Source organism: Protobothrops mucrosquamatus, unplaced genomic scaffold (assembly GCF_001527695.2).
Source record: "Protobothrops mucrosquamatus isolate PMUCROS unplaced genomic scaffold, P.Mucros_1.0 scaffold1219, whole genome shotgun sequence".
In the NCBI taxonomy this organism is placed as follows: Eukaryota; Metazoa; Chordata; class Lepidosauria; order Squamata; family Viperidae; genus Protobothrops; species Protobothrops mucrosquamatus.
Window position 1 is genome coordinate 87,262 of NW_015387427.1, and position 16,953 is coordinate 104,214.

The 16,953-nt window shown below is 43.7% G+C and overlaps 1 protein-coding gene across 1 annotated transcript in view; it reads right to left on the reverse strand.

Moving 5' to 3' along the window:
• Positions 1 to 15,654: 15,654 nt before the first annotated feature.
• The window catches only part of AVPR1A (arginine vasopressin receptor 1A), a 5,493-nt gene continuing 4,194 nt past the window's right edge, over positions 15,655 to 16,953 (reverse strand). The window contains exon 2 of the mRNA XM_015820942.1: positions 15,655 to 15,911. Coding sequence (XP_015676428.1) covers positions 15,655 to 15,911 — 257 coding nt within the window. The remainder of the gene's footprint in view (positions 15,912 to 16,953) is intronic.

A 16,953-nucleotide genomic window follows, 5' to 3' on the forward strand; every position in this document is an offset into this window, starting at 1 on the left:
CACATCCTGTCCCCTCGTATGCTGCGTTGGTCCATCTTCCTGTCAGCTTATGATTATTCACTGGTCCACAAGCCTGGCAAGGAAATGGGTCATGCAGATGCATTGAGTAGGCTGCCATTGCCTACTGTGGAGCCTGATCCCGCTCCTGCTGTACACATATTGTCCATTCAGGAGTTGCCTGAATGTCCCCTCAACGCTAGGGATGTGGCTGCTGAAACTGCCACTGACCACACACTCAAACGCATGCTGTCATGGGTTCTATCTGGGTGGCCTGACAGGTGCCCTGCAGAGGATTTTCAACGTTTTTGGGTCAAGAGGCACGAGTTGTCCACTTTCAATGGCTGCCTCCTCTGGGGATCGAGAGTTGTGATCCCAGCCTCATTGAGGGCTAGAATCTTGATTTCATTACATGAGGGCCACCCTGGAATTGTCAGGATGAAGGTGCTTGCGCGCAGCCATCTGTGGTGGCCTGGCATCGACCGGGCCATCGAGTCCCAAGTCCATGGTTGTCATGCCTGCCAACAGTCCAGGCCTGAAATGCCCCAGGCCCCTGTACACAGGTGGGAGGAAACACACACTCCATGGTCTAGAATACATGTAGATTACACTGGTCCCTTTCAGGGTCAATTCTTCCTGGTTGTTGTTGATAGCCATTCCAAATGGCTGGAGGTCGTGCCTGTGTCTTCTACCACAGCCGCCAAGACTATTCAGGTGTTGAGAAACATTTTTGCTGCACACAGGCTGCCAGATGTTCTAGTGTCGGATAACGGTCCTCAATTTACTTCTACTGAGTTTCAGGGATTTCTTCGGACCAACATGATCCGCCACGCTGCTTCGGCTCCCTTCCATCCTTCCACCAACGGTCTGGCTGAATGGATGGTCCGCGTCACCAAGGACGCCCTCAAGAAGCTGACTTACGGCAATTGGCATCACAGGTTGGCTGACTTTCTTCTGGCACATCGTACTACTCCGTGCACTGCCACGGGTAAGTGCCCGGCCGAATTCCGTTGGGGTCGTCGGCTCGTGACTAAATTGGACAGGCTGCATCCGGAACGTGTAGCTGCACAGGTGTCTCAGCCACACCCACCACGGGTCCTACGTGAAGGTGATCCTGTCTGGGCCAGGAATTACGGGCCTGGCCACCTCTGGGTCCCGGCTGTGGTCTGCAATGTTTCGGGGCCTCTGTCCTATGAGGTGTCCCTGACAGACGGCCGCGTTCTTCGCCGCCACATTGATCAACTACGTGTGAGATGGGACGCACCTATGGTTCCTTCTCAGTCTCCTCTAGGGGGGGAGGAGGAAGGGGAAATGCATTCTGGGAATCAAACTCAGCAGCCAACGATGGCTGTGGGAAGGGAAACGGGTTCTCAACACCCAAGTTTCACAGGTGCTTCAAGTAGCAGTTCTTGGGAACAGGGGTACACAGACACCCCTACATACATTCCAGCCTGGGAGTCCCACCGGTGGCAGACTAATTATCCACCCCTTACAAACAATACTCCAGACACGGAGAACACCTGGGAGCATACTCACAACTCACAACATGCAAGAGAGCAGGCAAAACAAAGGGGAAACACGTCCCGTGCTGACATGGCTCATAGAAGGATGTCTTCACGCATCAGGGCTAACAGGGAGGCATCCCTAGACCCTATCACTACAGAAACGAGCCAGGAAAACCTCACTCCATCAGGAAACACGGCAATGAGTTCAGAAGGGTTAGAGCACTCCATAGAGGGTAGGTCAACCAGGTTTAGCGATCAACAGGGTTCTGACTGCTCGAATACTGTAGGCGGGCAGGATAGTCAAACTGAAGTCATCAGTCATCCACTGGGCAACTCACCTAGTTCAAGAAGCAACGGGGAAAACAATACAAACTTCCCAGGTCCGAGAAGGTCGCTCAGGGTAAGAGGCCCTCCCAAATACGTAGCCAATTATGTAAGGTGAGCAGGTGAACTGCAATCACTGAACTAGAGGTTCTGACTGGTTGACACTACGTAAACGATGTTGGGGCTACTGGGTCTTTGTATGACGGAACAGTTCCACATCATACACACACTGTGTAACTTAACTTATCAGTTAACTATATAACCATCACTATGATGGCGTCCATGTGGGCGCCGTATTATTTCATCTAGGGGGGAGGGGTGTTGTGTCCTGAGCCTGGGACGTTGCAAGAGTCCCGGGCATTTGCAAAAGCTGCCCGGGACCAGACTGAGTGGCGCCGGCCTTGTGCGCATGTGCAAGGCGGGAAAATACCGCCTCATGATTGGTTGAACTTGCCCGGGGATCAGAAGGTATAAATAGAGGCCTGCGTGCCTCTGCTCGGGTTGTTCGTAGAATGGAAGCAGAGAATAAAGACTGGTTAGAAATGCTTCGTTTCAAGCGCCATTATTCTCCGGACTTAACACTAAGCTCAAAGCTATTCAGCTGGCTCCAAGCCCCAAGTCTAAGGGGGAATTACAAGCCTTTTTGGGTTTACTAAACTTCTATCATGCTTTTCTACCTCATAAAGCTGCTATTGCTGAACCTTTGCACAGAGTTCTAGATAAAAATGCCTGTTGGCGTTGGACCAAAGTCCATGAAGCCAGTTTCAGTGAGGTTAAGGCCTTGCTTACATCCAATGCGGTGTTAGCTCATTTTAATGAGCAGTTACCAGTGTGTCTGGCTTGTGATGCTTCCCCCTATGGTGTGGGCACTGTGCTTAGCCATCTGACGGCTGATGGGACTCAGGTCCCTGTGGCATATTATTCTAGGACATTGTCTGCTGCTGAGTGTAATTATGCTCAAATTGATAGGGAGGCTTTGGCTATTGTGGCTGGAATTAAAAAATTCCATGATTTCATCTATGGCTGCCATTTTACGGTCTTTACTGACCACAAGCCATTGCTGGGGTTATTCACTACCTCTAAACAAACCTCACAAATACTGTCCCCTCGCATGCTGCGATGGTCCATTTTCCTGTCTGCTTATGACTATTCACTAGTTCACAAACCTGGAAGAGAAATGGGTCATGCTGATGGATTAAGTAGGCTGCCATTGCCTACTGTGGAACCTGATCCTGCCCCTGCTGTGCACATATTGTCCATTCAGGAATTGCCCTTAATGCTAGGGATGTGGCTGCTGAAACTGCCACTGATCACACGCTCAAACGCATGCTGTCATGGGTGCTGTCAGGATGGCCTGACAGATGCCCCGAGGAGGATTTTCAACATTTTTGGGTCAAGAGGCACGAGTTGTCAACTTTCAATGGCTGCCTCCTCTGGGGATCGAGAGTTGTGATCCTGGCCTCATTGAGGGCGAGAATCTTGGTTTCATTACATGAGGGCCACCCTGGGATTGTCAGAATGAAAGCGCTTGCGTGCAGCCATTTATGGTGGCCTGGCATGGATAGGGCCATTGAGGCCCAGGTACATGGGTGTCATGCATGCCAGCAGTCCAGGCCAGAAATGCCCCAGGCCCCTGTGCATAGGTGGGAGGAAACACACACTCCATGGTCTAGAATACATATAGATTACGCTGGGCCCTTTCAGGGACAATTCTTCCTGGTTGTTGTAGATAGCCATTCCAAATGGCTGGAGGTTGTGCCTGTGTCATCCACCACTGCTGCCAAGACCATTCAGGTGTTGAGAAACATTTTTGCTGCACATGGTCTGCCAGACGTTTTGGTGTCGGATAATGGTCCTCAATTTACTTCTACTGAGTTTCAGGGTTTTCTACAAACCAACATGATTCGCCACGCTACTTCGGCTCCATTCCACCCTTCCACCAACGGTCTGGCTGAACGAATGGTCCGCGTCGCCAAGGTCGCTCTCAAGAAACTGACTTATGGCAACTGGCATCACAGGTTGGCTGACTTCCTTCTAGCCCATCGTACTACTACGTGCACTGCCACGGGCAAGTGCCCGGCTGAGCTCCGTTGGGGTCGCCGGCTGGTGACTAAATTGGACAGGCTGCATCCGGAACGAGTAGCTTCACAGGTGTCTCAGCCGCACCCACCTCGGGTCCTGCATGTGGGTGATCCTGTCTGGGCCAGGAATTACGGGCCTGGACACCTCTGGGTCCTGGCTGTGGTCTGCAAGGTCTCGGGGCTTCTGTCCTACGAGGTGTCTTTAGAAGGCGGCCACGTTCTTCGCCGCCACATTGATCAACTACGTGTGAGGCGGGACTCACCTAGGTTTCCTCCTCAGTCTTCACTAGGGGGGTGAGGAAGACTGGGAAATGCATTCTGGGAATCAGAATCAGCAGCCAGCACTGGCTGTTGAGGATGACATGGGTACGCAACACCCACATTCCGTAAGTGCTCCAAATAGGAATGCATGGGGCAGAGGGCAAACAGACACCCCCACACTCACTCCAGCCTGGGAGTCACACCAGAGGTATAATAACTACTCACAACTCACCAACAATACTCCGGACAAGGAGAATGACTGGGAGCATACACAGAACTCACAACATACAAAAGAGCAGGCACAACAGGGTGGGGACATGCCCTTTTCAGCAATGGCTCGCAGAAGGATGTCCCCACGTATTAGGACTAACAGGGAGGTATCCTCGGACCCTATCACTACAGATAGGAGCCAGGAAAATTACACACCTTCAGTGAACATTGAGATGAGTTCAGAGGGCTCAGAGAACTCCCTAAGAGGTAGGTCAACCAGGTTTAGTGAACAGCAGAGTCCTGACTTCCTGAGCCTAGGAGGCGGGCAGGGAAGTCAGGCAGCAGTCATTAGACAACCACAGGGTAATTCACCTAGTGTGGAAAGCAATGGTGGGAACAATTCAAGCTCTCCAGGTCCGAGAAGGTCGCTACGGGTCAAGGGCCCTCCCAAATACCTTGCAGATTATGTAAGGTGAGCAAGAGTATAGGAACCTGGCAAAGAGGTCCAGACTGGTTAGCTCTTAGGAAACTGGGTTGGGCGCATTGGCTTTCTGAAAAGACAGAACGGCCCCATACCTCTCACACTCTGTGCATTTAATGCATCAGTAAGCAATTAAAGGATCTATCACAGGTGGCGTCCATGTGGGCGCAGCATTATTTTATCTAGGGGGGAGGGGTGTTGTGTCCTGAGCCTGCAGAAGCGGGCTCGGGACGATGCAAGAGTCCCGGGCATTTGCAGAAGCTGCCCGGGACCAGACTGAGCGGCGCTGCGCATGCGCCAGGCGGGAAAAGACTGCCTACCATTGGTTGGAATTGCCCGGGGATCAGAGGGTATAAATAGAGGCCTGCGTGCCTCTGCTCTTGCTTGTTGTTGGTTGTAACGAGGGAATAAAGACTGTTAGCAATATGCATTGTTTCCTTCGCCATTATTCTCCAGACATAACACACACCATAACTTTTGAAAATGAATTCTACAACAGATTTGTCTGTATTTCCTAAATAGTTCTTAAAAGTGCTGCAAAGACAAATCAATTTATATTATTAGCAACTGTTACTATGAAATATTGAAAGGACGATGCAAGAGTCCCGGGCATTTGCAGAAGCTGCCCGGGACCAGACTGAGCGGCGCCGCGCATGCACCAGGTGGGAAAAGACTGCCTGCCATTGGTTGGAATTGCCCGGGGATCAGTTGGCCTGAAGGAAAGCCTGGAACTCACAAGAAGTAAATTGAGGACCGTTGTCAGAAACGAGGACATCAGGAAGTCCATGGGTCGCGAAGATTCCTCTCAACATCTGCATGGTCCTAGCAGTAGTAGTGGAGGAGACAGGTACAACCTCTAGCCACTTGGAATGGCTATCCACCAGGATAAGGAAGAATTGCCCCTGAAAGGGCCCAGCATAATCTAAATGTACCCTTGACCAAGGGGTTTGTGTCTCCTCCCACCTGTGTACAGGGGCCTGAGGCATTTCAGGCCGTGACTGTTGGCACATCTGGCACCCATGCACCTGGGCCTTGATAGCTTTATCAAGCCTAGGCCACCAAAGATGGCTGCGTGCAAGCGCTTTCATGCGCACAATGCCCAGATGTCCCAATGTCCAGAGAGAACAAGACTCTAGACCTCAGTGAGGCTGGGATAACTACTCTACTCCCCCATAAAAGGCACCCATTAAATTTAGACAGTTCGTGCCTCCTTTGCCTGAAGCTTTGAAATGTAGCATCTGGACACGTGTCAGGCCATCCTGACAACACCCATGTCAGCACGCGTGTAAGCATGTGATCAGTGGCAGTTTCTGCAGCCATGTCCCTAGCATTGAGGGGAGATTCAGGTAGTTCCTGAATAGAGAGAATATTAATAGCAGGGGCAGGATCTGTCTCTATTTGTGTGAGAGGTAGCCTACTGAGGCCATCTGCATGGCCTGTTTCTTTGCCAGGTTTGTGAATGAGCGTGTAGTCATATGCTGACAGGAAAATGGACCACCTCAGCATATGTGGGGAAATGATGTGAGGGGTTTGTTTGTAAACAACCCCAGCAAAGGCTTGTGATCTGTATAGACCGTGAAGTGGCGGCCATATAAGAAATCATGGAATTTCTTTATGCCAGCCACTATTGCCAAGGCTTCTCTGTCAATCTGAGCGTAATTCCGCTCTGCAGATGACAGAGTCCTTGAGTAGTAAGCCACAGGGACTTGTGTCCCATCAGCCTTTAGGTGACTGAGTACTGCACCCACCCCATAAGGGGATGCATCACAAGCGATGCATACAGGCAGTTGCTCATTAAAATCTGCTAATGCTGCATTTGATGAGAGCAAGGCCTTGACCTCCTTAAAACTCCTGTCATGGACTTTAGTCCACTGCCATGGAGATTGCTTGTCTAAGAGCCGGTGTAATGGCTCAGCCACTGCAGCCTTATGGGGAAGAAAAGCATGATAGAAGTTAAGAAGTCCCAAGAAAGCCTGAAGCTCGCTTTTGGACTTGGGACTTGGGGCCTCCTGAATGGCCTTCAATTTGGATTCTGCAGGGTGGATGCCTTGAGCATCTATTTTAAAGCCTAAAAATTCTGTGGAAGTAACACCAATTTTGCATTTGTCCTTTTTTAATTTGAGGCCCACTTGGTGGAACCTCAGCAACACAGCCCTTAATCTTTCAGCCAAATTCTATGATGACTCCCCTGTGATGAGGACGTCATCGAAGTAGGGGCAAACCCCCGGAACACCCCTGAGCGTGCGCTCCATGACGCTCTGGAATATTCCAGGAGCAACATTCACCCCAAATTGTAACCCTTTTACCTTAAAGCGCCCCTATGGGTCACTATTGTTTGGGCCTCAGCAGTTGCCTCATCAACAGGTAGTTGTTGATAGGCCTGTGCTAAATCAAGCTTTGCAAACAGTTTTCCCCCTTTGAGGGAGGCCAGAATATGACTCACTACTGGTACAGGATATGCATGCTGTTGCAAAGCTGTGTTCAAGGTATACTTATAATCCGCGCAAATTCAGACTTCCCCGTTAGCCTTTAAAGGCATCACAATGGGGGTTTCCCATGGACTTGAGTCCACAGGTTCCAAGATGCCCTGCTGGAGCAGCTTGTCCAGCTCAGCATCAATCTTGCCCTTGAGGGTGAAGGGCACCCTCCTAGGCTTAATCCTAACCGGTGTGATGTTTGGGTTTAACCGCAAGGCAAGTGGGAGGCCCCTTGTATGAACCAAGCTCTGAACTAAACACATCCACAAACTCTCTGCAGACTTCTGCAATTCCTGGAATTTGCAGACTATTCAGGCCAGTCACCTGGATTCCCAGGGCCTCAAACCAATCGAGTCTGATTAGACTCGTACAATCACCCCCAACAACCACCACATCTAAGAGGCCTTGGAAAGCCTTACGCTGCACTTGGCTTCTCCAAGTACATTAACCTTTGAATTTTGAAAGTAAGTAAGAATTAAGTTCGATGGCCTGAGTTTGACTCGAAGGCCACTACTGCAGCAAATCCTTTTAAAGGTATTGTGTGAAATGATTGATAGAGCGGACCCGGTGTCCAGCTCCATCGATAAGGGAACCCCTTGTAACTGTACATCAATGTGAAGTTCCTTTTTAAGGGGCTTGTGTGTCCCTGTTTGCAAGATGCTTCTATGCGACGTGCAGAAACCCACTCTGTGTTGGCTGGGGACCCTGGTACCTTTCCGAAGGAATTCTTCCTGAGGTTGCACCTGCTGGCGACCCAAACAAATAGTGGCAATATGGCCTTGCTTACCATATGCTCGGCAAATGGCGGAGCGGAACTGGCAGTTCGTGCACTTGTGGCATCCTCCGCAACCAAGACACTGAAGGGCTGCTGGGGCCTTTTCTGGTTTCTCTCGCGGTCTTCTTACTGCCGGCTGGTGAAGTCTGTCCACCTCCTCTTCAGGATCCGGGTCTTGAACTTCCTGAGTGACCTCTTGATGGACGGTCACGATGGCTGGAGCGTTTCTGGTGAGCCGCAAGACCTTCACAGCGCTGCCTGCTGCTTCTTCAACTGCAACTTCGCGTAAGACATCTTGGAAGGTGACTTCAGCTTTAGCAAAGATTTTTTGTTGCAGCTCCCTGCTTCTAAGGCCGCAGACGAAGTGGTCTCATAAGCGTTCTTCCAGGTCCTTGAATTCACAAGGCCTGGCAGCTTGTCTCAAGGCAGCAATGAACTCAGCAGCAGACTCGCCTGGCTTCTGGTCCCTCTGCTCAAAAGCATGCCTCCACGCAATCACAGAAAGTTTGGGATGGAAGTGATCCTTCAGCATGTTTTTTAAGTCTGTGTAGGGGCTACCAGGTTTTCGGCCATGTCGAAAGTGTCCTGACCACAGATGCACAGCAGTGTTGCTGCTTTCAGGCTGTCTTCCCGAACCTGGTTAACCCTTAGGTAATTTTCTACCCGGGCCACATATGAGTTCCAGCACTCTGGGTGAGAGACATCGAACTCTGACAGACGTCCTATCTTCAACATCTTCTGCTTCGAATGCCTCGCTGTAAGCCTTCGTTGAGGGGAAGGGCCCGTTTTCCAAGCTCACTTCCAGCGATGCTGTACTGGCAGGTGAGTGCAGAGTTGGATGCCGATTCCCAGGCTTCAGGCTCTTCAGATGAGGCTTATCCTCTTCTTATTGCCTTTTTCCTTGCAGCGATCCCACCTTCGTTGCCACTTTTATGTTTTGGGGTTTGAGGCATTGAAGCATGACACATGTTGTAAACAAACTTCTTTATTTGCTCCTTAACTTCATTCAACTCTGCAAACAGGCACGCAGGCCTTTTATAGTCTTCCAACCCCCAGGCAGTCCAGCCAATAGGGAAAACCCTTTCTTCGCACCTTGCGCATGCGAATAAGTCCAGCACCAGCCAGTCTGGTCCCGGGCAGCTTTTAGGTTGCCCGGGACCATTTGCAACATTTCTGGGCCTGCTGAGTTTCCTCATCAGGCCCAGGACACAACAGGCACAGACTGAGGAGAGGCCCAGTCTCTAAACTACATTTTGGTGAGTTCAGGAAGTTTAAATTTTGCACTGTAATGGGAAGATGAAGGAAGGATGCCAAGAAACAGCCCTGGGAAGGATTTGTATGGCTTTAAACCCTTGACCCTTCAAAATAATTGCACTAGGATTGTTCTTCCCTGTTCCACTTGGGGACACTGAAGGAACAGACTAGAAGGGCAGAATTCTGACCATTGTTATTTCCATGATCACACATCACATTAAATCAAGAATTCTCAAACTTGCAATAAATAATAATTATTGCTGCTCAAGAGAAACACCAGATGTTGATTGTAAACCAGATTTAGACGCCCCTTTATTGTCTACATATTTTATGTTGTCATGATGTGGGAATAACTCAAAACAAAATGCACTTTGCCCAGTAGCATTAAACACAAAATCAGGGGGTTATCGATAATCAACATGACAAGCTTCTGAAGAGTAGCAATACACTGGCAATAAATGAATGAATGACAGTGAATATATCCTGCTGCTGATAGTGGGAGGAAACTGCAAATTTTAATGTTCCTTGGTCCCCAGTTCACCTTCCACTGACTTCATTTTCTAATGCACAAGGGACAGTGTGAATACTTCTTCCTTAATGTTAGTTGCCTTTGCCCATGGCTGCCATTATTGTTGTCATGTTGAACTTGAGTATTGATAACACAATTACTCTAACACATGAACAAATGTGACAAAATATTGGCTGAGGTAAACAGATCTGGAGTCTCATAGGATGAAGCATAAGCTAGTATGTAGCAAAGTTAGTGTTGCAACATTGCAATATGGTGTAAGTTTATCACTTGCTTCTCTTTGCCACCCATTTTGGGATGCTTCTGAGGAAAGAGTTTGGGTAAACTTTGCTCCTAAAAAAGTGACCTGCATCCTTTTAGGATATTTCTCCTCCCCTGCATATTGTACCATGCAGTTAATCTAAAGAAAAAAAGAATTAGATTGTTTAAACGATAACTCTTATTATGCTGTTCACTGCACACTATTTTTTTTTCAAATTTATTGCTGTACAGGGAAAACATTAATGAAATATGTCAACAGGATGTAAGAAGAAAAGCAAAGAAATAAATTACTAGGATATTTAGTAAAAACCAGAACAATTTGGTGAACAGATAATAAAGCTATTTGGAATTGAATATTTGAAAGAAACATTAATTCCCATACTGGAAAATGGTGAGCAGAAATGCAAGTATCTTTCTGAACATAAGGCCTTAATAATATTATTTGTTATAGATTTCTTTCACCACAAAGACAAATTTCAAAGTAAAAGGAACTATTTATATTTTTATATATTGCATCCAGTTTACAGGCTGTCTGTCAAATGATGTCATTAAACCATTATTTTACCCCTAATAAGAGTATGGTACCAAGGGATGCTCTGTAACAGCAACATATAATTATTATAATCACCAGGTTACAGTGTCTAGTTTCCTGTTGATATGACTTGAAGAAAACTTCCCCTGACATTATGATTATGGCTATCTCATCATAGTCTATCCTTCCTGAAAATGCATCAGACAATGTAGATCTTTTTGTTTTTAGAAGAAAACTCCCTTTGGAAAAGCTGGAACTTTACTGGAATCTGAATTGTTTTAACACAAAAGGCTTGTCTTGAATCTTCCTACAAGACTGCTTATCTCATTGCAGAGCAAATGATGCCCATAGGATCAGACAGATTCTGGGAATCCATGAAGTGACAACTACTTTGAAGCAGTCATGGATAAATTGGCAGCTATCTAATATATATTTAGAAAAGAAACTATTGAATATTAACTGCAGCCTCTCCTGAGTAGGCAGCTGGATTCCAAAAGTAATCAATACTTCACTAAGAGAAAATGAGGTGCCACTTATTTTGAAAGAGGTGATAGTACATCTTCTCTTTAACAGGCCATTTCAGAATGCTTAGTCTGCTTCTTTTTTGAGGGAAAGCTTTGCAATGGATGGGAAGATAGTTACAAAAGGTCCTAGAAATAAATTTTCTGGATCATTTTCACTCAGACTGAGATGCACAGAAACAGGTTTGTGGATAACATACTGTATCCTGGTACCTAGAAAAGGAAGCATAGTTCTCTTAATCTTAATATAATCCTTGGTGTGTTTGATATCATTGATAAAGGTACATCTATGGCCCACCTGCAAAGATGGAGTTTTGGAAGTACTTCCACTCAACAAAGGGGAAAGGCAATTGAGACTCTGGGGTACCAGGATTCAGTCCTTTTCTCCATGTTATTCAATTTAAATGAAATTTCTAGGAGAGTAGATTTGCGGTGAGGTATCATTAATATGCTCATAAAACTGTGCATTGCCACCTAGGTTGTAGTAGGAATGCTGAGGATGCCTTGCATGAGTGTTGATTTAGTGTCTAAAAGTGTGAGAGGCTAGTTGGTGAATTTAGGCTCAGTTTATCTCCAACAGGACAGAGGTGCCATTCCAGAAACTTTGGTTCTAGTATTAGCAGCAGATGAGTTGCACTCTCCATGAAGTAGTACAGATAATTCTTGACTTACGACTACAATTGAGCCCAACATTTCTCTTGCTTACTAAAACATTTGTTAAGTGAATTTTGCCCCATTTTACAACCTTTCTTGCCACAGTTGTTAAGTATATTGCTGCAATTGTTAAGTTAGTAGCATGGTTGTTAAGTGCATCTGCCTTTCTCATTGACTTTGTTTGTAAAGAAGATTGCAAAAGGTGATCATATCATCCCAGGACACTGCAATGGTCATAAATGAGTCAGTTGCCATGCGTCCGAATTTTGATCACGTGACCATGGGGATGCTGTACTGGTTGTAAGTGTGAAGAATAGTCATAAGTCACTTTTTCTGTGCAGTTATAACTTTGAAGTCACAAAATGAACTGTTGTAAGTCAAGGACTACCTGTATATCTATATCATTTCAAAATAAACATAACGATTTGCATGATTGAATATCATTCCTTGTAAATCCTCTTCATCATAATCTCTGCATTAGACTTCAGCTATATCAGAGGAAAAATTGAATTTATTCACACAAAAAAGCAAAGATTTTTAGAGCTAGGTAACAGTTAGCTATATGATTGTTCAAATGTAAAGATCAGTCTGTATTGTAATGGTTCCTTGTCATGAAAATAAAATTTGCAGTGAAAAAAAACCTGCAGTATTAAGATGGAAGGTCATTTTTAATGTAACATTATGTTTGTTGATCCCTGGGGAGGCTTTACTCTGCAGTTCTATTATGGCATTGATAACAAAATAGAAAGGTTGTTAAAAATAAATGAAGAATTACTATGAATTTGTAACAAAAGCTGTTCTGGGTAGGGGCTATACTTTTGTTGTTTTTGTTTTAAAAAGCAAAATGGACTTTTTTCTTTCACAATAGGTTATAAATAATAGATTACAAGTTATTAAAAACTAATTAGGAATTATTGCTTGAGTTTTAAAATCCAGTTGACATGAAATAAATTTATTACTAAGTAGACTAATATAACAGAAATGACAATGTACATTGTGGGCAAATTTAAAGCATTCTTCAAGTGTTCTAAGCTCAAAATGTTTTTAAAAATGTTTCAAGTGACTTAGATCAGCAGTCCCCAACTTTTGTGGCTTGGAGTCTCAGCTGGGGGGGGAGGGGAACCACGTTATTTGAGTAGCAGGCCAGCATGTGCACACATGCCAACCCACCTCTGTGCAAGTTGAGCTGCACATGTATGTGTGCGCTCCGGCCCACCACTTGCGTGGCCCAGTTCTTACAGAACAAAATTGATTATGGGCACCATATGTACAATGTAAATTCAAAGGGTTTGTCAATCAATCATTTACAGAAAAATAAATAGGGATGAAATCCATGCTTCATGCCACATATTACCTACTTAACTTGTAGAAAAATTGGCCAATAATGTTTTTATTTTATTTTGCTTTAAAATCATCATAGCAAAAAACTGAAATAACAATAAAGCAGTTTTGCAATCAGTATGTGCCATCAAACAACCTCAGAGCTTTGAGCAAAGAATCAAAATAGCAGGAAATAAATGTATTTAACACAAACTGGAACAAAGTAGATGTAGTCCTCAACTTACAAGAGTTCATTTACTGACAATTTGAAGTTACAACAGCACTAAAAAAAGTGATTTACAACCATTTTTCACATTTATGAAGATTACAACATTCCTGTGGTCATGTGATCAAAATCCAGATGCTTGTCAACTGACTCACATTTATGATGTTTGCAATGTCCTGGGGCCATGTGATCCCCTTTTATACCCTTCTGAGAAGCAAAGTTAATGGGGAAGCCAGATTCACTTAACAACTGTGTTGCTAACTTAACAACTACAGTGATTCACTTAACAACTGTGACAAGGAAAATCGTAATGGGGCAAAACTCACTTAACAAATGTCTCATTTAGCAACAGAAATTTTGGGCTCAATTGTGGTCGTAAGTTGAGGACTACTTGTAATAAGCAGAAAAAGTACAGAAGTTTCTTTCTACTGCATATACACAATACGTGCTTTTGGATGTGGCAGTCTGCCTGTAAAGCTCAATAAATGATCAAATGAATATACAGGGTTGGCACTTAATAACTTGCAACCTCAACAGCAAAGTTATCATTTTAACATACAAAGTTATCATTTTAACATACAAAGTTATCATTTTTAACATACAAAATGTATATTTTTAGATTGAGAACCGATAAAAAGAAAGTAACAGCCTGTGATTTTAAAAATTACCTATGGTACAATAAATACAGTATATTTCTCTTTTTTCTTCTTTTTCTTCTTCTTTTCCAATCATATAATGCTAATGATCCAAGCTTCAGTTGAGCCACTGATGAAAAAGTGTGTTCTATTCTAAAAATATCCAAAGAAATAAGAAAGAACTACCTGTTTCTAGAGGCCTCTTAGCCAAACACTTCCTTTTGTTTTTTATTTGGTCCTCCAAACTGGCACCTGCCTTCCACTCCCAAGCACAAAGAATTGTGCCACCAGCTGAATGGAATCGGTGTATGGGCCTCATTTGTCATAGGAATGAACTTATATGTGCTAATGATGTACGGTCTCTTGAACAGTGCCAGTTTAGTCAAATGAGCCACTGATGTCATCCGATGCCAATAGAAAAAGTGAACTTTTCAATGTATCAGTGGCCAGCCTTCTAAATTCTAAATTCAGATTGATGAAGAAAAATTTAATTCTTTTGCTATCAGAATAACAATGATTTTTTCTGACACTTTTAAGTTGATAAAGCGTTGTTATAAATATGTGCATGCGCCTACTTAAATATAAAAATAATAGTCACCAGCAAGCAATTTCTTGCATACTATATTACAAATGATATAAACATTCAATGGGCTCCCTTAAAGAATCCAGTACTCCATATTGTTTTTTCTACTTCTCAGTCTAGCTTAAGACTTTGACTTTCCATAATATTTCACACAGTGGAAAAGTCAATATTGGTTGGATGTTCCACAGTTATTTTGTCATCTACATAGCTTTAGATCAAGCCAATTCATTATGTTTCCAATAGGATTTTGATACAGGTAGTCCTTGACTTACAACAGTTCATTTAGTGACTGTTACAACAGCACTGAAAAAAGTGACTTCTGACTGTTTTTCACACAATCAATGCAGCATGCCCATGGTCATTTGATCAAAATTCAGACATTTGGCATCTGACTCATATTTATGATGGTTATGACAATGTCCCAGGACCATGTGATCACCTTTTGCAACTTTCTGAAAGCAAAATCAATCAGGAAGCCAGATTCACTTAATAACTCTGTTACTAATTTAACAATTGCAGTGATTCATTTAACAACAGTGGCAAGAAAGGTTGTAAAATGGGGCAAAATTCACTTAACTATCTCACTTAGCAACAGAAATTTTGGGCTCAATTGCGATTGTAAGTCAAGGACTACCTATAAATGGCTGATCATTGAGATAGGTAATTTAGTCATTTTTTTGAAAGACCAGGAAGTTCCTCAGCAAGACTTTTGAGGGGACTGAGCAAATATTTTTACAGAGTGGTAGCCATTACTTCATAGAATGCTGTACCTCATTAAGAATTAATGCCAAGGTTTATCTGTCCGGGAAAAATTGCATGTTATCTGATTTTTCATCAGTATCATTGACTACATGTTCACGTACCTTTTTACATAATAATTTGTAGCCTTCATTAATATAAAATGGTAATTTTTTTGGCAATTAATTACTTTATTGACCACATGATACCTGGTAGCTAAAGTGCTGTTTTGGCACTCAAAGAGATACGAGTATTTTATCAATGGTCTAGAAATTGATATGGTTAATAAATCATGATAAATTTGATGATTCTCTCCATGTATCCAAACTGTTTGTTGGACTTATGTTATTAGTGAAAGAAGTCTGTCTCCTGCTAATGCTCCCAGTATCTTCTTTATTCAATCTTTGTTTAATGTTTCGACAACACAAGAAACTCTGCATGAAATCTTGAAGGAGGTGCCCACTGAAAAACATGTAGATCCATGGATTGCAGCAACTGTTCAAGCAGGCCAAAAGGGCGGTCACTGTAACTGCAACATCCTCTGAATCTATTGAGAAAAAGTAGAGCACTGTTAAGCAAAAATCTACAATTTAGTATGCTAATATTTCTTTAATAGCAAGTCTAAGAAAAATCTGCATTAAGTTTTGTAAGATTATAATTCTGCATTACATTTTCAAAGGTAAACAGGTATTTGTACTTTATTCAACATATTCTTTCAGTAGAATTGCCCTAATAACTTCAATATGTCCATCTTAGGCTTCTGGCTGCAATTTGTGGTATTAAGCTGGGATACTAGACGAATTGCCTCTCTGAAGCTACTTGTCCCATCAGTTCTGGCAGGAAGGGCACATTCTGGGCCCTGCTGAATCAAGAAAGTCATTTTGAAGGACCAGGGATGGCTTCTTTGTTACAGCATTTGGCCTTTGGGTCATCATTCCACCCAAGATCAGATTGAAGCCATCCCTGCTAGCCCTCACTATTCTCCTCCCAGGAATAGGGTTCTTCCTCTGTTGCCTGCCCAGAGTTGCTTTGTTAGATGAGTGGCCATATAAATTCAATAAACAAAACAAATAAATAAAATTACTAAGCTACTGGACCATATTGAATGTATTGTCCATCACAACAGATTTACACACATATTGTTTTTGTCTTACCTATGTCTTGTTCCTTTCACTATACTTTTATTTTAGTTATGGTTAGGAGCAGGTTACTTTGATTTACAATTATAACTCTCTTGATAAAAAGTTCAGGACTCTGTCATTTATTTTATCTCTTTGTGGCTTGTTCATATAGTACATAATAATAATAATAATAATAATAATAATAATAATAATAATAATAATAATAATAATAATAATAATAATAATAATAATAATAAAGTTGGAAGGGACCCCCTCATCCTTCTGTTCGTTAAACTAGACATACCCAATTCCAGCAACCGTTCCTTATATGTTTTAGCCTCCAGTCCCCTAATCATCTTTGTTGCTCTTCTCTGTACTCTTTCTAGAGTCTCAGCATCTTTTTTACATCGTGGTGACCAAAACTGGATGCAGTATTCCAAGTGTGGCCTTACTAAGGCATTGTAAAGT